Raw genomic sequence first — 25,435 nt, 5'->3', positions numbered from 1 at the left:
CTATGAGAAGTAGTTATTAAAGTAAGCCTCTACTAATTTTAATCATTAAAACACAACTGCAAGTAACAAAAACCGTTAATTGATTTTCCCTATCCCCTATTTGTGTGTGTTAATAGGAATTTGTGTGTGTTATGATAGGCCAAAATTTAAAAGTGCCATAACAAATTTTCCCCAAGACCCTGGGATGGGGATTTTTTTTCTGACATTCTATATGGTATACTCTATCAGAAAAACCAAAAAAAAATTTTCCTATACTTTTTTCCCGCAAATGTGTATATTAATTGTTCTGCACCCAGGCTAAACTAATTAGAGGCGGCGATGAACAGGGAACCCTAACATCCAAAAAAGCTATGAAATTGTATTAAATCAACTTTTTAAACTAAATTATTCATTCTTTAAAAGTCATAATTTATCACACAATCAAAATGTATTTACAAACTTCCTGATAAATTAATCAACATTTGTTTTTTATTTGTCGTTAGCAATATTATAAATTGTATTTTAAAGTTTGGAATTATGACATGGCAAATTTTCCAATTAAGGTAAACTTTATTTTTAGTAGTGCAATGGAATTGCAGTTTACTTTACAGATTAAATTATTTTACTTTAATTTTATGATTTTATTTCATTAAAAACAAATGTTTTTATTTGTTGTTGTTATTTGTTTAATTTACAATTATTTTAGATTCAGTCAATTTTCAAGTTTTAAAATAAATGAAGATTTGATTGATTTTATTATAATGTTATTTATTTATTTCATTTCAAGAAGATGACCCTGCCACCATGAACTGATTTCACTGGTCATCAACAACACAATGATAACCAATAAAAAAAATGTACAATTTAAAACAATGTTATTGCAATTCTTTTCTGTTTTGTATCAAGGTTTTATTGATTTTGGAACAAAAATATAAAATAAAAGGAAAAAAATCATTCCCTTCTCCATTTCAGATGTCAGTACTACATACGACATTAAGACCATTACAAAAGTAACTCCTCAGTAATTGTATTTTTATTATAATGAGTTTATGATTAATACTGAATGATGAAAGATATATGCACTGTTTTGATTTGCTGTTCCTAATTTCTTTTCTGTTTATGTTTTTCAGATTTAGAAATTCCAGAAGCTCCTCAGCATTCTGAAGATTCTACAGAATCTGGGTAAGTACCAGGATTTTGAATACAATTCATAATTTCTCTTTTAAATGATATCAAACTCACTACTAATATAATTTGCATCATATATACAAGGTGACACATTTTTATTTAAAGATGTATTGTCCCCCAAAAACATGAAAAATGAAGATTAATTAAATCAGACTTTGAATGTGTTATTTTGTAGTTTTGATAAAGTTAATCACTTCCATAGAAAAAAAAACGAAAAAAAAAAAAATGTTTTTACTTATAAAATGACAAAAAAAATGGTTAAATTCAACCAAAAATCCATTGGCTGGCAGCCAATTTGACTATTTTTTGCTTTAAATTACATTTTTTCAGGTAAATACATTTTTTCGATCCAATTTTTAGTCAAAGTGGATAACTATTATGTTACATTAAAATGGAATATTCAACAAAATTGTTTTTAAGAATTATTTTTTCAGGGGGACACATACTGTAGTCAAAAATAGAAAGTGGTAGGAAGAATATTTTTATTATTAACTGTTAATGAGTGTCTGTGCCTTATCTTTGTCAATATAGAAAGCAAAGTTAAAATTGTTGATTTACCCCCTCTAGAGATTTGATTTTTTTTTTTTTTTGGTATAGGACTAAAATAAAATGTTTCCTTGTCAAATTTCAATCTCTATGCTTTGGTTAATTCAATTATGTTTGAGCTACTGTATTAAGTAATAGGTAGCTTTTTATTTTAAATTAATTGTAGACTACACATGCAGGCATACTGGGGCGTGCTTCCTCAATTAATTCATCAATACAGTATTGGGGAATTCTAGGTCCAGGTAAACCAACGACATAATATGCGTAGAATGTTTTGGTGATTTTATGCACTTACTTTGTAAAATCGGTATATTGTAAAAGGAAAGGGATTGGCGTATTGGTTATCCCTGGAAAAGGAGCAGCATATATTTAGATATTCCGGATTAAGACCCCTAGAATTCCAAATCTAGCAAACGTTTTTTTTTTATTGTTGTTATTGGCAAAGTCTGTGACCTTTCTTATTTGCACCATGATAATTTTTCTTCACTCTGAGTGAACCTTGTGAAGCCCCATTGATATGATTGTAAATGGAATCAGTAAATGAAAGTTTAGTATGTAATAAAAAGTACAGCATACTGGTACATGTATATTTATATACATTACAACAGAGATGGTTTAAAGGTAAAGAATATATAACATCTCGTTCACTAAATTTTTATCTGAAATAATGTTGATGACCCCGAAAAAATATCTACTTATACAGACTAACACAACATAAAAGTTTACAAAGAGGTCTGGTTTTTATGCAAAACTAGATCTGCCCAAATAGTATAATGTTACAAATTAGATCTAATTTGCAAGGTGATTGACTTAATCTAAGGGACATTTCTGTATATGATGAGTAACCGTTTATTCGAAAATATTTTAGAAATTATATTTTTAAAAGCATTGTGATATACATAATTAATAACAAAAGCAAAATGCAATAGCCTGACCTGCGTAATTGTTCTTGGATATTAATTAGGTCAAATGTTATGTTAATAGGAAGAGGAGTGTTCATCAAGGAATTAAATATATAAGGTTTGTAATTGTGTCTTTGTTTGTTGTTGATCTTATATAAGGCATACAAAATGGGGAAAATTTGGTTATAATTTTGTTGTTTGATGTATGAAAATAAAATGGCCTTTTTATAAAGTGTTATGTTGCCCAAGCAAAGCAACAAGGGATAAACAGGGTCAGCCTTTTGTTTTTCTCTATGTAGAGAAATAATTATGTAATCTTGAAAATCTAAAATAAAAACATAAATGGTGCAGAAAAGCAGAAAATGCAAATTTTACTTTAAAAAATTGGGTCGGGCCTGAGCAATATCTAATGCAACATTATCTTCAGGCAGACTGTTTGTATAAGTCTTATAACAACATTCTTGATATTAATAATAATAACCATATATTTATATAGCTCATATCACTGAGACCTATTTATGCTTAGCTAAATGTCCCTTCTGACTTCAAGTCCAATATCTAGGTCTACAAATGTTTCACTGTTGACAGAAATATTGTGTGAAAATCTTCTTTTTAATACCTAATGTGTAGTGCCTTTTTTTAAGTTATTGAATGTGACAGGTATTTTTCCAATGCTAAAATGTTCACTCTACAAATTAAAATATAACTAAATATTCTTCATATAGCATATTTGCAGATTGGTCCAATTGGTCTCAGATCATAATACAACAATTCCAAATTAATAAGTAAAAATACTTGAGTTGAACAGGATGTATTAAGGCTTTTGACATCGCAATAAATACAGTGACTTGTTCAATAATATGTTGGAGACTGGCAGCTCGTTGGTTTCAAGATTTCAAAGCCAAAGTTAAATATGCAGTAATGCATATTAATTATTATACAGTTAGCTTTTTTAAATAAAAAGGTTTTGGATATCTCTCTCTCTCGAAGTGCCATATCATGAGACTTTGGCGATCATGTTGCCATGTTCAGCAACTCCACTTCTTTGGTATTCTCGCCTCTATTCCGAATCCATTCAGCTATGCTGGCCAACCAAGTGACTGTTTTTCTCCCCCTGCTCCTTCTTCCTTCTATTTTCCCCGTTAATGCCAAGTTCTCCAGACCTCCCTTCCTCAACACATGTCCCATGAATCTCATCTGTCTAATCCTAATATCCTTCAGTAGTTTCCTGCACACTCCAGCTCTTATCAATACATCTTCATTACTAACTCTATCTGTCCATGGAATTCTCATCATTCTCCTTAGAAACCACATCTCACAGCTTTCCAATCTTTTTCTGAGGTCAGTTGTGATTGACCAGGCTTCACTTCCATACATCAGCACAGGATAGATGTAGCAGTTTAATACACGCAACCTGGTTTCCAGGATATAGATTTTGATTTAAAAATATACTGACATAAAACATTTAAAATTAGTTTAAAAAAAAGGAATAGACTAAAAATCCAGTGACTGGAATTCATTGCAAAAACCTGTGCAAACCAAGTTGATTAATTTATTCAATGTAGGGATTAAACATGGTCTGAACACTGCCTTAGTTGCATCTGTATGTAAGTGAAGATTTTGTAAATGAGCTCAGTTGTCAGGTCCTAATCTTCATATTCAAGGTAATGCTTTAACGGAGAACATTTGATTTCATTTTATTATTTATCTTTTACTTTTAGGGAAGCTCCAGTTACAGAAATTATAGAAGAACAGGAACAAGAAAACATGGAGAGATCCAGCAACAGAAGTGTAAAACCTGGTACGTAACGTCATAACTAATTTTGTCCACTAATAAACCAAGAAAGAAAGTATATTGCAATGTATTACTGTATCCATCTGGACTAGTCTACATTATCTTTGAAAATAGATATGGCATGCATTTCTTACTTGGAATTGTTTATTGTACATTTTGTTAAATTTCTTTCATATGAAAGGAAATACAATATATTGTTTTAACATAAATTTTGTGCTAGGAATATAAGGAGTAAAATAGTTTTATTGCTTTTTTTGAAAAAAAAAAAAGGTGTTCATGAATAAAATAACCTGCCTAGTGTTATTAAATGAATGCACAATTAAGGTTTAAACTGTGGGCACTAAATTAAACATAATAGTATTTCGGTGGTTAGTTAGTTTGTTGGAGGAGGGAAAGTTGGTGAGGAGAAGAGAAGGAAAACAATTCATAACCCCAAATTAGCCAGTGAACTTGTGCACATAGTACGTGACAATGTATAAATCCTTTATTACCTTTCAAATCGTCTACAAATAGCAGCTGAAATATAAAACTTTATTATACAATAATTATCATGCAAAATCTTTATATTGTGACTCAGTAACAGTCTTAATATCAACCAGCAATTTTGCGTTCATTCACCAAGTCTACCTCTAACCAGGATGCTTGAATGTTAGCAGTCCTTACTTGTAGTTTTAAAATTGGGGTAAGCAACTTACTAAAAACTGTATTATCTAGCTCTTGGGTTTGTAAAAGATTCTTAGGAAATAAGAAAAACTTATTTTATATTTAAGACTAGAGGACAATTTGATTTGTAAGGACTGTTCAATTTTAAAACTGAACAAAGAGATTCAGAGCAAGGTCTGTTACCTCCAGACCCTTCTCTTTTAAAGGGCTTATTTAATATTTTTAAAATAATGCTTTATAATTATATTGATCGGCTACTAATTGTGTGTTCAAATTCAGTTAACAGTTTTTGCAAGCCCTGAATTACGGTTTAATTTATAATGTTTAGTTGTCTATTTATGTATTTCCTTGTATTGAATTCTCTGACAGGAAAAATATTGCATGAAATGAAGTAATATATTGGGCCAATTGCGATAACTTTTCTTCTTTTTTAAACAGTTAAAATGTGAAAAATAAGTTTATTCTAATAATTTAAGCAGGACGCTATAAGTAGATGCATTGCACGCGGATTGATATTTTTGTTTTAGTTCTGTGATGCACCCACTTTTAATCGATAATGAAGGCAAAACAAACGGAAGAACCGAAAATAACAAATTTTCTGCCAAAAAAAGAAAGACAATTAATGCAGCAACTGGAATATGCCATGCTAGGCCTATACATAGCGTACGATATTTGTACGTACCTCTGTTTACTGCTAGGCCTACAAAGCTAAGCCTTGCATTCAATATGGTTATGTTTATAAAATAACTTTATTTTTATGATTAATGATTCTTCTGATTACTGTACAGTATATACAGGACGTAGTGTAACTTTATAATATACACATGTATCGAAACTGAAAGTCGTTTAAATCTTGTAAATGATTAATTGTTATTAAATGTATTGGCTTGATAATCACTGGATTATTTCAGTTTCAAACATAGACGACTGTAATTGTAGCATTGATTAGATCGAGTGTCACGTTTGACTGAAATATTTGTATAATGACCTTTTGAGCTATCTTTAGGTTTTTGAGAGATTTATGTTTGAATGTTGCCTTTTAACATTAAGATATTCATGTGCTATCATTTGTAATGTCTTAAAACTTAAATGTCAGTGTCAAAACTAGTTCTCTCTTTTTCATATTTTGTATACTATTAGGAAATAATTGCTACACCCAGACCTCCCAACTTGGATTGACAAAAAATAGGGAGATTTTTTCAGGAAAAAATATATTATTACACAACAAAGATATACAAAATTAAAATGGCTCTGTTTTTCAAAAGTAGTATTCTTTGTTTTATTGGAGTATGCTTTGTTTTATATATCTTTTTACGAACAATGGTATTTGCGTGTGGCTTTTGTTTTGCTTTTAACTAAACAACCAACTTCACAACGCCCTGTCAATTCAACAAAATCCAACGTTAAAAATGTGATTACTTGGCTTGGCCATATTGTATAGGTTCCTTATTTAAAATCGGGAAATTTTTATCTAAAAATGAAAAATTCGGGGGAAATTTGGGTTTCGCGGGAGAGCGGGAGAGAACCAAAAAAGTTGGGAGGTCTGTACACCAAACTTTATATATTTTCCTAGTTGAATAAGGGCTACTGCTGATATATTTAATTAAGAACTATTAAGAGTTATTAAGAACTGTTGGTCACAGAGAACCTGTTTTTAGAAACACCAAATATCAAGTTGGCGAAATAACTAAAAGTATGTGTAAAGCTCTGTCTACATTATCAAACTTTATGGTGACAAAAAATGTGATGTGCCAATATATGGATATGATGATGTCATATCACTACCATCTTTGAACATTACTACCATATTTTGGCACATCACACATTTTTTTGTCATTGTAGACAGAGCTTTTGGATCCATGAAAACAACCTTCATTTTTTTATCACAAAAACTACAGAAATGTTGTAGGCTAGGGGAATCTAGTAATTTTGAGTTTCATTAGAGCAAATATAAGTATGTACATTCTGAACAAGTCAGTGAAACAATCAACTCTCTAGCATTATTGGTTTTCGAGATATGGTAACACTCTGCATTGGAATGAGTAATGCTCAAATTTGTCTTGTTTTCAATTGGTTTCAATTTTGGCCGTTTTTTTTAAACTAGATTGCCTAGCCTAAAAATTCACTAATTCTCGTTTAAAAATAAATTTATATATGCAATCGTAGAACTAGAATCATTGTCCATAAACATAAAACTTTACCATGCAGTTGAATCATCCAATCAAATGGCCAGGATACACTCATACACAATAATTAAGGATCTATTTTGGTACTTAGATGCTGCAACCAATAGGCACAATATATTGTAGACCAGACAAAATAATAACAAAGTTGTCTGATAATTAACTAAATCATTTAATTAAATTTCTACATGCAATTATTGATTAGAATATAATAGGTAGCTACATGTCAAAGGTCAATTTACCAATATGTCTTGTAACTAAATCTTTCTTGTCATGCCAATATTCTGGAATTAATTTGTTGAATGATGTCACTAAAGAGATATCATATTGCGCCACCTACGTGTTATCACGAGCACAATGATAGTGTTGCTGATGTAACCTGTGCGCATTGGATTTCCAAAGCAGATGTGTGTAGATAAATTACATAATTAGGATAAAACATAGTGGGAGAGTTTGCTTTGTAATGTTATACTCTGTTACAATTTTGATTATGGGAAATTAATATATAGCAGAGATTTAAGAAGAATTACAAATAATTTAGAATTGTGGTACCCTAAACAGGGAGGAAAAGAAACCAAATGAAGCACATACCAGTATACAATATGCTCACATCAGAAAGTAATATTATAAACTTTTTTTACAATTCAATAAGTTTAACATGCTGCTGAAAGATTTTGGGTTAATTTCCCTAACTGTTTGGTTTGTCATAGAATTCAGATGTTAGATGACGTTTATCCAAACATAACCATTAGTTTTAAATATTATGGGAACCCATATTTGATAATTTCAAAATGATTAAAAAAAAATTGCAGGCTTATTGCAGTTTTAACTTTTAAATCTACTTTCAGAGAAACTATTTTACCAGGTATATTTATTGATTGAGTATATTGCTCAACAGATTCTCAATAATATTTGACCTCTGACCTAATCGTTGTAAAAAGGTTTAAAGTTGCAGGTTATATAACAACTTGTTTATTTATAATGGTGATGGTGATAGTAATTATGTTATTTAAATGCACAAGACACTAGTCATAGCCAGTGACGTGCTTGTGCTGAGTGATTTACAATGAACCAATTGCTGCTTCTGTTATCAAGACTGCTGTTTTAAGCTACTTTAATTTTCCATCAAAGCAATTAATGAGTGATAAATACTGATGGCGTGTTTGCGAGGTCATTAAGAACTTATTGCGGCTGTACTCAATAAACTTAACATAGATATTATAAAGGTTACTCATAGAACAGATATTAAAAGCAAGTTGGACTATGAACAAAATAAATTGGTATTTTCTAAAAACTGGTATAGTATCGTACTTGAATTTGTTGGTGGTTGCATTTAACAGGTCTGTAAATTTGTTTTCTTTTCGATAAAATATTTAGATGTATAGTATCCATATTTATGTAACACAAAGTTGGGAAATGTTTTGAATAACGTATTGTTTAAGTATTTTCTATATAAAATGATGTGACATAAAACTATTATTATGAATAAAAACTTATATGGCATACATTTAGATTTTTTAAAATTTTGTTCTTGCAAACCTTGGAGTTAAAAGTTATGCTTTATTTTCAGTAGGTTTTAAACCATTAAACCTGAACTGTACATACATCAAAATATGTGTCCTTGAACACTTAAAATGTTTAAACCCAACTCAATAAATTATGAAATATTTTATTCATCCTGTAATTGACGAGTTGCTCGTTGTTGGATGCATATGAAATAAATAAATAAAGAGAATAGAAAACTAGATTTGAACTCGTCACTTTGACGAGTTCGGGTTATCCGCGCAAACGCAACATGCACATACTTAACCATATGAACCTCGACAATTATTATGCCATCCTATGACATGAAATAAATATGTTTACAGTGCTGAATTGTATCTATTATGTAGCATACATCATATTACAGTATGTTATATACAGTGTAGCATAGACAAAATTACGAGACCCATCTTTTAAATCCAATTATTAACACGATGACGTCATCAAATTGACATATAAAGATAACAATTTTAGAAGATAATTATCTAAATAATTACATTAAAACAAATTTGAAGAATTTTGGGCACGTAAAAGTGAGATGCGCTCTATTTAATGTGATGAGCAATAACGAAAGAGTAAAAAATTCTATATTTTACATTCGTGTGGCCATACGATGACGTCATAACATCCAAGGGGTAAAGATTCTGCATGAATTCAAATCTACAATTTATCATCTTGCATAATAAGTTAAAAAAATTGGGGTAACCTTTGATCCTGAAGAGCTATAATAGATTAAAAATAGGCATAATTTTGACAATATTTTGTCACTTTTGCAACTAAAACGCGCGCAATGGTCTAAATCAACGTGTTCGTATGACATCATTTTAAATTGAAATGATGTCAATCTTTTTTAAAATGACTAGGAAAGGCTATAAGATCATAATTCAAGAGAAAAACACATAATTTTCATGCTCCGTGCGCACCTTGCGCGTAAAATTTTTTGCGCGCGTGGGAATTTTTGACACACTCAAAATGTCATGATCAGCGTTGATTAGAAATTAATTTTGCGCATTTTGAAATTTTAAATGCGCGTGCGCGCATAACTTTTTGTGAAACATGCCATTTTTAATCCATAGAAAGTTTGCCCCCGATATGACTTAAATGTTCACCAAGTGTCAATACAAAATTACTTTTGGTTTATAATCTATGATCAATCATTGAAATTCATAAAATCGCGCGTTACTTACGCTGCGCGACTCTAACGTCATATAACAAAGTTTCCTGCACATCTACAGCTACAGATCAATCTTATGACAAAGTTATACAAAGTTATGTCTACAAAAATTTGAGATATAGCTGCAACAAAAATCCGGGAAAGAAAGAAGAATAAAGATGAAAAAAAAAAAAGATTTTTACAATCACAAGGGTTATCCGCAACTTCTAAGTTGCGGATAACCAACTAGATTTGAACTCGTCACTACGGACGAGTTAGGTTATCCGCAGAGCAAACGCCACGTGCACGTCATACGTTAGAATATTGCACAGAGAAAAACGATTATGCCATTGAAAAAATGTTAGTGTGCTTGTAACGCCAAATGAAGTGACATTGCCAAATGAGGTGCGCGTGGTCTGTATCGCACAAGGCTAGGTCACTTAATTTGGCAGCACGTTTCTGGCGAGCTAATCGTGTTATTAAATATTGATATTATTTATTTCCAAATAAACACAAACTGAAAATTAATAACCTGAGTATTTCTAACCTAATAATCTTTATTCATTGTATGAAATTAAACCATTATAACTGAAACATACGACGAAAATTTACGATTTTAGTGTAAAAAACGAAAGGTACTGCCATCGAAAAATATAGAAAACTCGACATGCATGATGGGAAGCCTACCGACCCCTTTCTAAGCAGCTGGAAAAGAAGACTACTCGTTTTAGCGCCAAAGGGAAGTGTCTGAAGTCACGTCTGCATGTTATGCGGACATGGTCTGGGACAATTTGCCTTTAGCGCTAAAACGTTGATTGTTTGAGTTATGGGACGCCATTTCTGCATTATTTCCTAGTAATATTTTGATTTGACGTTCCTTTCGTCGGTACATTATTCCCGTTACTATTTTGTTCGTTTTTATGAATTTCTATGTTTATGTCCAATTAAAATGATTATTCGTTGAATATGAATGTATCCCGTTATTCTATTGATTATATTGTATATATTTTTTTGTTTAACATTGCTTAACTATACAGTTTCCTAACCTTTTAGTTTCATTTTTAATCAATTCCGTTTTTTTAAAATGTATAATGTTATTTATGTTTTTTATTTATAAGTTCTTTAAGAATATGAGTTACATGATCACATTTATTTCACTTATTATACCTACAGTATAACACTATATTTACTTTGATGTCTGAAACATTAAAACATAAATTCGGAATAATGGCGAACCTAAGTCGCAAATTGTTAGTTAGATATTTGTTATAATTTCATCATCTCATTTGTTACACGTGTGTGTGTGACCTATAATAAATAAATAAGGGATGGCAGGCTACAGGTAGGCCTACTTCGAGGGGAAATTCATCAAATTGTTTCATCAAAACAATAACTCATAAGGTCGGAAACATTTAGAACATAAATAGATAATGAAACCAAATTTTGAGATATTGCGTTGTTCTCTTTTGTTATCAATCTTTTCATGTCACGTACCGTAATAGAAGGTAACAGTTGAACATGCATATCACAATAAATAAATAATGGTAATTAACTAATTAATTAACCAATCCTAATGGCATTTTCATCAAGTTTTAACAATCTTTGATGTCGGAAACATTCCCAATAATAGAGACTAATTTTGCAATATGTTAGATATTTTATTCAGCTGGTACTTTTTACCTTGATATCGGGAACATTTGAACATAAATTCGCAATAATGGATCATAATTGTGCAATGAAGTCGTGTCATCTTGTTCATATGATGGGAAAAAACTTTGGATGAGATATGGGGTGAGCGAAATTCTAAGCAAGCTAAATACATGATACTTATTTTAAGGTTGGAAAAAAGCACGTGAATTCGCAAATAATTGAACCTAATTTTGCAATGAAGTCGTCATCTCATTTGTTCATATCGATGTGAGAAAATGTTTGGACGGGAATGTGGTGAGCGAAATTCTAAGCAAGCTAAATACATGAGTTATTTTAAGGTTGGGAACACAACGTGAATTCGCAAATAAAGTCGTTTGTTCAGATCATATGTGGGAAAAAAGTTTGGATGGGAATGGGGCGTTGAGCGAAATTCTAAGCAAGTATTACTTCGAAGTCGGGGGAACAACCTTAAATTCGCAATAATGCAATGGAACCTAATTTTGCAATGAAGTCGGTCACCTTGTTTGATACGATGTTGGAAACACGTTTGGAGGGGTGGACGAAATTCTAGGAAGCTAAATACAGTTAGTTATAACACTAATTATTTTGAGGTCGGGAATATTAGAATTTATACTTAAATGGAACCTAATTTTGCAATGGAGATTGCATGCGTTATTTTCATCTCGGTTGTTCGTTCCATCAATTATACGTCGTACATAATGTGGAACATGCATGCACTGTTATACTTTGTGGGGTGATGAGAGTGGGATGCTACTGTAATCAAGTTAATATATTATTTATTGACATACAGTAATTTAATTAGCTATATCGATGGAATAGTAGATTAGGCCGATATTTACACATTTGCAGCCTTCACTATTTATAGAATAAATCAGCATTAAATAAGCCAGTGGGTAAATTTTTATGGAATTCATTTAAAAGCAATATGCTATATAACATTGAATCACGGTGAAACATATAACAATAAAGAAACAAGTATAGAAAAATGGGTAGATTTAAGAAATACTATTATGCTAATATAATTTCTAATTTGCTACGATTATCAGAAGAGTTACAGGTGGTACTGATCTGATTTTATTTCGTTTCATCTTGTATATAAATTACATTGTATAATCCGGGTTGTAAAATGAAAACAAACAAATGAAAATCTCACAAATTCTTTATGTGTAAAATATGTTAAAACGAGATATAGATGATAATGATGATCATTGTCAAGTGTATAGAAAAATATGAACATTAATGAAATAGGAGGTAATACGGAATTGATAAATGTAAAAATGTTACTGATGAATTGTAACGACATTGGGAATTAACAAATGTGTTAAATAATATGTTTGCGCCACAAAAGAGAGAAAAAAAGCTATCGATGGAATGGTGGGTACGAAATCCATGATAATTTAGCTATTTAGCTGAAATAAATTCGACGGGAACCTGATTTCACAAGAGGACCTCTTATATGAGTTTGTGAGGACTCCGTTTATAGAGGACATCTTAATATATGTTCTAAAAACTCCTTAATATCAGTTCCAGAATTAACCTTAATATCAGTTCTTTTCTAATGAAGAATCTGGGCAATTTACAATCAAGCAACAACACCACATAATTCTACGTGAATTCTACTGTACGTGAACTAGCCTTAATACCGCCTGATTACGGTATATAGGCCTACAGTATTAGCTTCAGAATAAATGACGACGCATTCTACAGATATTAAAAAAAATGAAAATATTAAATTGGCTTCGTCGAAATGTTGTACCTTGATAGACAGACCCCCAAGCACAGGTAAATCCTCAGATTCTGCTTGATCACAGACAATCTGCACTGCAGCACAACTAAAAAGCAGTAAAAAGATTTTGGCACACAAGGCGTATCATATAATTTGCGGACCATGACCGAAGCACTTCCGCTTCGATCTATTCGACGAAAATCAAAAAAGGATAACTATTTTCTGCTTTATATTTAATTTAATGTAATGGTGATCTAATAACAGGCGTAACAACACATAATACATATTGTAGTTTAATACTGGCTTAAATATGATTGTTTTATATAAACTGTATTTTAAAAAATGACAATAGAACTTCATTTTGCAATAGTACCTAATTTGGCGCCTTAGACGCCAAATTAAGTGCGGTACCTCATTTGGCAGCGGTACCTCATTTGGCGTGACAGTGCTCTCTATTTTGTGTCACGTCTAAGTATAATCAGTTTACACTATATTTTGTATACGTACTACATACAGTGAAGAATTGGTGAAAATAAGTGGCCCAAGTTATTGACGCTTTTGGACATGATGACGTCATCACAATTTTAAAAACGGTATATCATGCGAAAGATAATTGATTGGCCTAGACAATATAAAAAAATGGGGGAAAATGGAATACGGATAAGTGGAGATGCGCTCTATTAAATGTGATGAACTATGACGAAAGAGACAAAAATCCGCTATTTTATATTCGAGTGGCCATACGATGACGTCACTATGTCCAGTTAGCCATATCGATGCATGATTCTATATCTACAACTCATCAACTTCCATAATATGTAATACAAAATAAACTTCATCATGTAGTTTAGAATCTATGACTGTTTAAAAAAAGGCATAATTTTGACGAATTTTTTAACTTTTTCATCAAAAACGCACGCAAATTATCCAATTCCACGTGCTCGTATGACGTAATTTTAAGTCGAAATTGTTTAAAAGTTGGTAAAATTACTAGAAAAGGCTGAAAAAACATAAATCACGCGAAAAAATCATATTTTTGCGCTACATGCGCATGCGCGCATAAAATTATTGCGCGTGCGTGGGAATTTTTTTAATGCTCAAAATGACATGAAACGTGTAGAAAGTTGATTAGAAGTTGATTTTTCGCATTTTGAAATTTTAAACGCGCGTGCGCGCGTAACTTTCTGTGAAACATGCCATTTTTAATCCATAGAAAGTTTGCCCTTGATATGACTTAAATGATATGATTAAATGATAAAAAAGATCCTGACAATAACAAGGGGTTATCCGCCAAGTGCGGATAACCAATAAAGAGTTTTAAAAGGGTATCAATGTCCTTTAAGTTCATGAGCTTCCATCTGGGGACATCTCACTATGCTATCTGTCGTCCTACACAAGATTTCTAAATGTGCCTTACCAGAAAACCATTAAGAACCAGTGATGAACCGTTTCAACAAATTTCATGTATGTAATATTATGTGACAATAAATTGAATCTTGTAATGCAACGGACAAAGGCCCCTGGTTTAGCACTTTATTGTGTAGCTGTTCATGCTCTGGGTTCCATTAAGATCTGGGGCTCTCGGGTTCCGTTTAGCCTGTGAGCGCTCATAGCTGTTGCGCCAGTGTTGAGATCCCCTACCCTAAATGATGTTTATCTATAATAAAAGTTCTGTCTGGAGAAAATTACTGTTGCTAATGGCTTAAATGTTGTTGATGCCTATATCTTTGTTGCACAATTGTAATCCAAAAAGCATTTCACATAAATGTGTTATCTATTCCACAGATTAAAATGTTAAGCCTCACTATGTTTCATAATCTATGGTATTAATGTATAAAATAAAAGCGTGTTTTTAATATCATGATTTGCATTGTGATTGGTGGATAATCAGGATGTTCATTTTAATTTGTAATAAGGGAGTGGTGTTTGTCAATATCATTTGGTTGGTTCTGTCTTCATAGTTAACTTTAGTCTACTCTTCAGTATAGATATAGTACTGTACTGGGTATGTGTTCTTCACTGTTGTTTTGTTTATTTCTCTTATTTGACCATCTGTAGCTGACACTCTGTTTTCATTATACATTTTCTATTTGTAAGTATGATGTAACATACATCTCCTGGTATGATAGTATTTTGGTGAAATCCCGAAACAATTTTATCCTGGAATGTAGTACATCAATTGGAGGACATGTTTTGTTTATATCATGGTTAAATAGGTCTAGGAGTTTTAAATATATTATTTTCAAGTACTGTACTGTAAGTAAGTTAAATCATTTATTACAGGCCTGGTTCACACTAGAGGATTGTAAACTAGAAATCAGAAGCCTACCATTAGACCAACTGATTGACCGATCATGATCATGATCAAGATTAGGCAGGCTTTAATAGCCAATAACTTGAGAATTTATTAAATACCAAATCATGGTTACGCGTAAATTGGTGGCAATATGTTTAGTTATCTAGATCATAATTGTGCTTGTGAACATGTATTGCGATAATAAATAATGTTCATTTAGTGGCAAGTATGAGCACAGCCACAATGTTATACAGTAAACACAATACAAAATTATGTTATATATTATTTCAAAATTTATATTTTAATAGAAATGTTTTTAAATTCTTAATCCCTATAGTGCTCCACAATACAAGATGAGCTTTTAAAAATGTGCTTTTTTTTTTACAGTAGCAAGACTACGGGATAAATTCAGTGATCGTCCGTCTTCCTACCACACATCATCTGAACGTCAGCAGCGGTTCCATGCTAGCCGACCATCAAGTGGTTCGTTTTCACTACGTGGAGATACTTACGAAAGCCAAAGTAGCTACCATTACAGTGGAGATTATAGTCGTTACTCACCAAGGGATAGGATATCTTCTACAGATTCATCCTTATCGCAAGATCGTTATAAACATCGAAGCCCACTTAGCCCTACAGACAATGTTACAAGTAGAGCAAGAACTAGGCCAAGTTCATTGACTGGAAGTTTTGACCCAAAACGTGCTAGTACAGAAAGTGGCTATGGTAGCCTAGAAAAAGATAAAAAAAGAAGCAGTAGGCCTTCGGAGTCAAGATACAGTAGTCACAAAAACAAAGTTGATAAATCCGGTACTAACTCACTAACTGATAAATACCTTGGTGCACGATCACCCAATGGTAATTTAAGTCCCAGGTATAGTCCTACTTCTCCAAAGTATTCAACGAACAGTCCCAAAATGGGAGGTACTTTAGCAACGACTGCCAGTGAAAAATTGACACAGTTACGACAACAAATAAGTGGGTCAGAATCATCTGAAGACCTAGAAGCACGCTCGGCACGTATTGCTAAATACAAAGAGCAACGTAAAAGGGAACTCGCTGAAAAATATGGCATTGGTATATCACCCTCGAGCAGCGAGACTGATCTCACTACAAAGAGGATATCAAAAGAAAGACCTTTAGATTCAGGAGGAAGCAATAAGGAAGAGCAAACTAAAGCTCCACTTGCAAAGGAAGAATCCATTGACAGTGTGTCAAGTAAATCTTCTACAAAATTAGAAAAAGATGATGATGATGTGTTCATGCACAAAGAGGATTCACAAGGAACAAGGTAGTTATTGGTAAAAACATGTCTGCTGCCCTCTATATTCTTCTATAACCACTGAACAATTTATTGTGTCGGTCAAATAATAGTGTCATTTTTTATGATAAATGACAATTTAATTTACATTTACAAAATATAATCAACCTTGCAACCTTTCTTTGTCACAAAACACACACACATTGTTTAAAGGCACCTTTAAAAGTTTTGTTTTGAATTTTAGAAAGCCAATCAAAAACAAAATGCTTATCAAATTATCTTTTTCTCCAAGCACCTAAATTTAAGAAAAAGATGGATTTGCATGATTGTCTTCTTCTTTTTTGTGAATAGTATAGTTAATTGCATGTAAACAGAATTGAGTAATAAATTAGTTGGGATTTTATTTTGCTTTATATTCAAATAAATAATCAGATTGTTCCTTAATACATAGTTTGATTAGTTCATTCGTTTTGGCAAACAAACAAATAACAACAAATGGCTTTATTGTGCCAAAGGGTGACAGGAGCTAATGGCTTCTTTTTTACAATGAGGCGACAAATTCATTTGATGTAAAAAATTAAATTTTCTGCGAATAAGTCAAAAGTCTAAGTAAAACTTTATTCATCCCTCAATATTGTTTATTTAATTAATAGATAGACATAGATAGACATATCGATTTTATACATCTTCTGAAAATTTGGTTATCTCAAAATTATAATGATGAATTGACAGTGAAAAAATCTCAACTAGTTCGAGGATGAGTTTCCACACATCTTAGCACTTCTGGTTGTATGTGGAGGTTACTTAAATTATTTTTGAAATTTGTTGAACCAAATTTTGACAATAATTTATATGATTTTGCATGTTGTTTTATATTATATCTATGTATTATCAATATCTATGCTTCTAACATATTGTTAAACACAGCTTCTTGTAGATCCAAACAATTTATTATTTGAACAAATATTAATCTTGTTTTACCTTAATCTACTTTATGAGTAGATAAATCTGTTACTGAAAATCAAATATCATCATGTTTTACTTGGAGTCAACAATTATACAAAACATAAAAGTTGGTTTTTAAAAAGAAGCTGTGTTTATCATTGCTATTACCATCCGTTGAGCATGCAGGTGAATTCTTGTCTATCCATCAGAATTTCCATCGACTCTTCGGTTATCTCACAAGAAACGAAACAACTCGTTACCGCATTAGAGGCTTCACGGGCAGCACGCAGAGAAAGGTATCTGTTTACGTATTAGCCACTGCTATTTAAACCTTGTATCTTATTTGGACTTCTTTCTTACACTTTTACTTAATACACTATATGTAATTTCTTTAAGGTTATATGTTTTGGATGCTTTGTTGATATCTACTTATTATGTTATGTTATTTTCAAAACATTATTTTGATATTTAATTATTATTCATTGAATTGATAATGTCTTTGTCTAGGAATTCAAGCAACGCAAGCAGCTCTATAATATATTATATTATCCACATTTTAAATAAGAGTGCACCAGAGATAATTAGTGCCTGTTTTTAGTCTCCTTCCCTTAAAATAATACAAGATAAGTATTCCTAAGCGAGAATTATCCTGTATGAGTTGCTGATATCTACCGCCCTCTATTGCTATATCCCATAACAACTTTTAGTGCATAATAGATAAATTTGGAATGATCTAATAATAAAACAATAGTATTAATGTTTAAATATATTACTTGTACTAATGAATGCATAATTGTATAACAGAAAACAATTTTTTGTTAGTTAATTTAAACATAAACCACTAAAACTCAAGTATAGATTACAAAAATAAATTTTTAAAATTAATTAATTTATTCTTTATTTAGTGTTTATTATTTGTTTTTCAATAATTTTTGGGTGGGTTTTTATTTAATTTTTATTGCATAATATTTGTCTATTATTTAGAATGAGAAGAGCTGGTAGTATAGGTGAAATGACGACAGATCAAATACTAGCCAGACACAAAACAAGGAAGGACAGCGACAGTGAAAAAAGAACTATACAGGTTCAAGAAGGTAAGCACTAGCTCGTCTAAAACACTGATTAAGCTCTGTCTACACTATCAAACTAGTTTGACAAAAGAGTTGTGATGTGCCCATATATGGTGGTGGTATGCCCAAATATGGCAGTGATATGACATCATCCATGTCCATATACTGTATGGGCATATCACATTTTTTGTCACATAAAGTTTGATGACAGCTTTAGAAAGTGTTTAGGCTTGCGATGGGGGCATTATATTTCAAATAACGGTTCTCTTCAGATCACCAAAGTGTTAAGGAACATAATTGTGCCCTAGTGTCTAAGGGGAATCATACAGTGTTTTTGGTAATCATGGAGTTTTTGAAGCAAATCTGGAATCTCACAATACAATACAATTAAAGATAGATATATTGTCCATGAACATGTATAAAATACATCTTTAATGTAGCGAGCTTCACAAAACATATAATTGTAGCTCCAAGAAAGGGTCATTTAGTTTTCTTGGTAGCTTAAAAGGTTAATCCAATTTTTTGTTATGACATCATCCTTTATAAATAATTGTTTGCGTGTACGTGCTATAATTCTTTGGGTGGTAGTGTACTTGTTAAACTGACTGAAAGGGACAACAATAAAAGTTAACTAAAGTTTGGCTAGGATTAACTCCAATACTTACACTTACTGCAATTTGTTTATTATTTAAATATTTTCATACGTTATAGATCATTAACAACGAACAATAAAACACATACACTATTTTTGCAGACACTGTATGCGCATTAAATACTCAACAAACCTTACCAATATTTAAAGGCCAGAAGTTAAGTAAACAACATCTATAAATTTGGTTTTTAAAGTCCTGCAAATATGTTCATCTAGATGTTGGTAAAATTCCTATACTGTACCTCTTATAACTATGTATTTAAATAAAATTATTTATGATTACTTTAATTTTATCATATTTATTTGACATAACTACCTTTCCAACCATATCCACCTTTTGGGACTGTTATATAGTTTGAGTTGGCTTATATCTGGCTTAATTGTATTGGAGGGAAATTACATCACATCCTTGTAGGAGGTAAATTTGATTGTTGTGTTAATAGAAGGTTCCCTCCACCTAAACCTTATGAATCCATTCAGAATTTAATTATTGTTTAAATACTACTGAAATGAAATTATGCTTACGGTGAAGAATAAACAAAATTATGCTTACGGTGAAGAATAAACAAAATTATGCTTACGGTGAAGAATAAACAAAATTATGCTTACGGTGAATAATAAACATTTTATAGTGTGTACACCTTTTTAACTACAAAGAGAAAAAATTCATAGCATCATCTCAATGCAGAATAACCGTTTGTTCAAAAATAAATTTTGAAATAACATTTTAAAACGTGGGTTTTTTGTCATTACCTTAATAAAATGTGCTAAAAGATGTTACGGTAGTTGGCTTAAAGTCAACAGCAATATTTGGTTTTTAAATTTAAAGTCATTTATTAGAAATTCATCCTGTTTTTGTTGCCAAGAAATCGGTGGTAATTTATTCAACAATACTATTGTGTAATGGTAAAATATAAAGAGTAAATACATTTTTGCAGTACATGATATAAAATAAATAATAAAAAACTTACCGTATCTTGCTCTAGTGGTGTTATTAAAGAGAAGTACTGTGTATTTGCATGCTTTCCACTAACTCAAATAAAATTTACAAATCGTGTTTGCTGAACTTAGAATCAATGTCTAGAAACTCGTATTCAATTCATTATAATCACGATATGGGGGATTTTGGCAACCTGTTTCCCGCATATAAAATATCTCTGGCTGCCTTCTATTTTTTATTTTGGTGATAACATAATTTGTTTGTAGTGTCAGTTTGAGTTTGTCTTCAATTTTTCGGCTATTCATGCTCTCGTCAAAATGTCTATTAGGTATCCTTCCTCATCAAAAGTCCACAGATGTCAGTTATCATGTTTTTGGCACAACAGAAACTTATATTTTTATCAGTGTAGAGTACAGTAACCAAATGCTATACAAACCCAACTTAGTATTTATTAAATGGTATAGCAAAAACTATGTTTCTTACATTTATTATCAGTTATTGCTAATCACAATTTGTTAATGAAAAACAAATACAACTAAGGGTCTGTTTCTGCTGAAAAAATAAAAATAATCAATTTTTTCTAAGTACCACAAACCACAGAAATGATCGCGTTGCAACTGAAAATGTTCTCCGACGTTAATCGGTTATCTGGTAATCGCTTTTTAAAAATCACGTCATCCATACCCACAGCGCAATTCAAGTTATGGAAGGCCGATGAGAGTTGGTATCGCTGCCTAAAACTCTCACATGTAGGATTAAAAATTGAACTCGTAAAGCTATATTATTTGTAATATAAACATCTAGTAGACTAGGCCTACTACCGTACCACATACAACAGAATAATGATGTTATATTAATAAGGGTACGTCGGCGAGAAAAGTTCGTTTCGCCGTTCGGCGTTGGTTCTACTCTAGGCCTAGGGCCTAGCTAGGCTATATATTTCTACCGAAACAACAGGCCTAAAAAGGACATGCAAAACATCGTTAGCGTGGACTGGTGGGATGTAACGGTGTACTTGTAACGCAGAATCTTGGAGTCTCTCGGTATAATTCTCCCCCACAAAATAATAAAAATCAAATGTTTAACATTTGATTGTTATTCGGTCCACATCGCTGATCGTCGTCGATTGCGCAAATAAACAGCATGCTTTGTGAATGAGGGTTGCCATACTCTAGAGGTCAAAGTGTGATCAATAATCGCTATTTGTGTTGCAGCTCAAAACTGCTCCGCAATAATCGGTTAAAACAAGAAATAATCGATTAAAACACGCAATGGATTGAGTGTTTTTAATCGGTTATTTGTAATCGGTTATTTTATTTTGCGCCGTTTCTGCTGCCCAAAAATAATCAATTAAAAAAATAAATGGTTAATAATCGATTAATTCTGCTCAGCAGAAACAGGCCCTAAGACATCAATGATTTTCAATAAGTGATAACATTTTTCTAAAATGGTAACATAGATACCTAAACATTCTTCAATCTCATTGTTACATTTCACTCAGCAGGCTTCCCCATTATTTGTAGCTTTTCTTGATACTGCACTTATAAAATAACTTTGGTTGCTACAGTCAGACTTTCTGAAAACCAGAAACCCTCCCAAAACCAGACTTTTCTTTTCATCTTTACCATTAAAAGCACATTCTGAATAGAATACTTTCTGGAAAACCAGAACTGTGTCTGGTATTGGGAGAGTTGACTGTAGTAAGTAGTAGTACTGTAGTTGATAATGAAACCTTCTTGTTGATGGGAACTTTTGATTTGCTATGTCTGATCAATCGATTTGTTGATTGTCAATGTCTGGACCTAGAAACCATCAAAACTTTGTCAATGTAGGGAATGAGGAAATATGTGCCAATATCCCAATGAAATTTGTCGGTCATCTGAAATCAAAAACTCCCTATTGTTGAGGAGCTTTATTCAAACTTATTGACGTGACATTATAGAAATCTAGTTTATCAAAATTGTTGATAAGAATGCCACAATATGTATTTACATATGGATCATTTATTAACATGCAAACATGACATCATCAACACCTGTTATAGTTTGTCAAAATTTGATCGACAATAGTTTTATTGTTTAAGATAATGCACTTAAGAACACTCAAAGCTAATTCCAAATAGAGGCTGAGATAATTGTTTAAACTATGATGACAAGTTGTTTACCTGAAAAAACCCCATAATTTAAATTTTAAAATAGTCGACCGGAATTGCCCATTGTCTGTGAGACTGGTTAAATTTTTAACTGTTTAATTTAGTCTTTTTTATAAATGAAATCATTTTTTTTTAAATGAACAGTGCATAACTTGATTAAAACTACAAAATGGCCTATTCAAAGTTTGATTTTGTTCATCTTTATTGATCATGTTTTGGTGGACATCACATCTTTAACCAAAATATCTAAACATAAAACTAAAAAGTATTGATAGTAAATTATTTATTTGAATACTAACAATTCTAATTTCTTGAATCCACAAGTTTAAATTACTGTAATAAAGCAATCATTCATTGATGAATCCTGATTGACACAGGTTCAGACATCAATACACTCAGCTCCAACAACCAATTGTCTGAGGCCTTTTGTTACCTGCAAGGTCATCATTGTAGGGTTTTAGGCGAAAAGAAAAGCATTGTTGACACTTGCAGTGGATGATACAATATTGTGTATTCAGTCTGATACTAGCTTCGACTTTGAACGCATGGTGGTATATATACTTTGTTTGAGCATGTGGATTTGTACATTGGACCTGTATTAGGAGTGTTTGCTTTTTTAGGCTTGGTTTTTCAAGTATACCTAAGTATATTAAGGACAGCAGTTGGAATTAAAACAGAAGGTATTTTTTTATTTGGCAAATTTAGATAAAATGTATCATGTGACCATGAATATCCTATCACAATTGGTTTGTTTGAATTTTATAGTTTTTGAAAATTCAATATTATTCTTGCATCTTCTTCAGTATTTGTTTAGTTTGTAGACATTTTTACCATTGATATTTTAGTTTAGGTTGCAGTGATAATGAAGTCATTTAATTTGTTATACTTGAAAACAATAATAATTTATCCAATAATTAAAACAACACAATAATTTGTGTATGAAGTGTACAAAACACAATGGAAGTCCTTAGCATATACCTAATAACTCTTACACTTACATCAATTATTGAATATATTGATATAAGATTATTGAATTTTTGTTTTAAAACAACCAATTTGCATATATAGGTACATGCATGTGGTTTCCTGCTGTTTGCAATTACAGTGCAATTGTTTTATATTTGTTAATTAGTAATTTAAACTTGTAGCTTTGTTAATATTTGTTAAAGCATATGGTTAAAGATAAAATATTGTGTATGTGAGATGATAATTCTCAATTATTATGTTTGAAATGAAAAACTGATTACTAATCAACTAATTAATGTAGTATTTGATACTCTTTAAATTTAGATGCCTACAGTACTTTGCAGTCTACTGTGGGTTTTTGTTATTGGATTTAATTGTTTGTTTTATGCAATTTCTGTAGTAAAAAACTGCCAAATAGGGTTTATTCTTGAATAAAATGTTTAGCAATACCCTTATTAATTTAATGATGCATCACAAGAAAGTCTTTATAAAGTTTTTAAATATTTCAACTGATTGGATTGGAATTGGATTGTAGAACAAATGATATAAATGAAATCTAACATTAAAGCATAATAATTTGATATAACATTTTAGAATAACAATTTAGTATATATTGTGAATGTTTTATGTACCATACTTTACTGTATGCTAATTTCTGAGCTTCCCTAATGGCGATTTGACAAACATTTAGCATTTAGCTGTATATCAAAGTTGTTATGTGCCCACAACATATCTAAATACTGAACATATCTGCAATGTTCTTGAAAATTCTTATTTCATGTCTACTCTATCTTCTAAAAATGTATTTTTTTATGCAGAAGAGAGAAATTAGAAATTTAAACAACCTAGTAATAATGCTGAAACTAAATATTTGCGAAATAAAATAGTGTTTTTTTTATGATTTGCTACTGAACATTTATTTTGTACTGGGTTTTATCTGTCCTTTTTTACTAAAACTAACTGTACTGCAGTATATCTGTATCATAGTCGCCATCAGCGCTGTGAGATTTACATGTAGTTTGTTGATTTCATCGAATACCTCATTCATGCCCGTTTAGTCATTCTAAAAACATACATGTAGCAAATTAAATGTTCGTTTATTACAATTTCTTAGATTAGCTAACATATTCGTTGAGCTATTAGATATTTCATCATTATGTTTCATTAAATATTGAGGCATTAATTTCTATGGTTTTTCAGTATTACGTTGGCATTTAATGGGATGTTTTGTAGAAGTGATTTCACGATTTTGATTAAGTGTCGAGATTCAATACTTGATTTTTATCGTGAATGAAAAATGAGCCAATTATATGAACAAGCAGAGAAATCTTAAAGATTTTAAGATTGAAGTTACGTGTCTGCATATACAAAAATACATTTTGGTTTTCATTAATTGAATTTACTGTGTCTGATTTTTGTTATCACTATTTGAATTATGAAAGATTTCTAAATATTGGAAGAATCATTGACTGAATTATTATCAGTAAAATGGAAGGTAGAGTATATAGTGAGATTTTAATATTCAGGTCTGATATTTAATTCTTTTTTTATTTTAAGATTTAAAGATACAGTAGTAAAGTGCTTTATTAAGTAAAAAAGCAAGCTTTAGTCAAGATATTTCAGTGCTTAAGTATCTTTTTAACTTACATTATGGTTCATTTTTAGAGAAAATAAATAAAAATTAATCTTCTCACCCCAAAAAAGTCTTGATGTAATCAATATTTGAGTGATTTGAAGGTTATTTTGCATTTACTTTAGCAATTTCCTCAACTCATTGACATAATGAATATTACTTGATGAATTTT

At 31.2% G+C, this 25,435-nt stretch overlaps 1 protein-coding gene across 7 annotated transcripts in view; it reads left to right on the top strand.

The window, feature by feature from the left end:
- Positions 1-25,435, top strand: part of LOC144844312 (uncharacterized) — a 191,578-nt gene that overhangs the window by 98,485 nt on the left and 67,658 nt on the right. For 6 of the 7 annotated variants that reach the window (XM_078701169.1, XM_078701176.1, XM_078701162.1 and 3 more), the window contains exons 4-8: positions 1,110-1,161; positions 4,337-4,416; positions 16,032-16,935; positions 18,060-18,146; positions 18,835-18,944. In XM_078701169.1, coding sequence (XP_078557295.1) covers positions 1,110-1,161; positions 4,337-4,416; positions 16,032-16,935; positions 18,060-18,146; positions 18,835-18,944 — 1,233 coding nt within the window. The remainder of the gene's footprint in view (positions 1-1,109; positions 1,162-4,336; positions 4,417-16,031; positions 16,936-18,059; positions 18,147-18,834; positions 18,945-25,435) is intronic. The other variant, XM_078701185.1, reaches the window with a different exon arrangement.

This window comes from Antedon bifida, chromosome 1, assembly GCF_963402885.1.
Source record: "Antedon bifida chromosome 1, ecAntBifi1.1, whole genome shotgun sequence".
Lineage (NCBI taxonomy): Eukaryota > Metazoa > Echinodermata > Crinoidea > Comatulida > Antedonidae > Antedon > Antedon bifida.
Note: the sequence above shows the minus strand (reverse complement) of the source record. Positions and strands in the feature narration are given on the sequence as shown.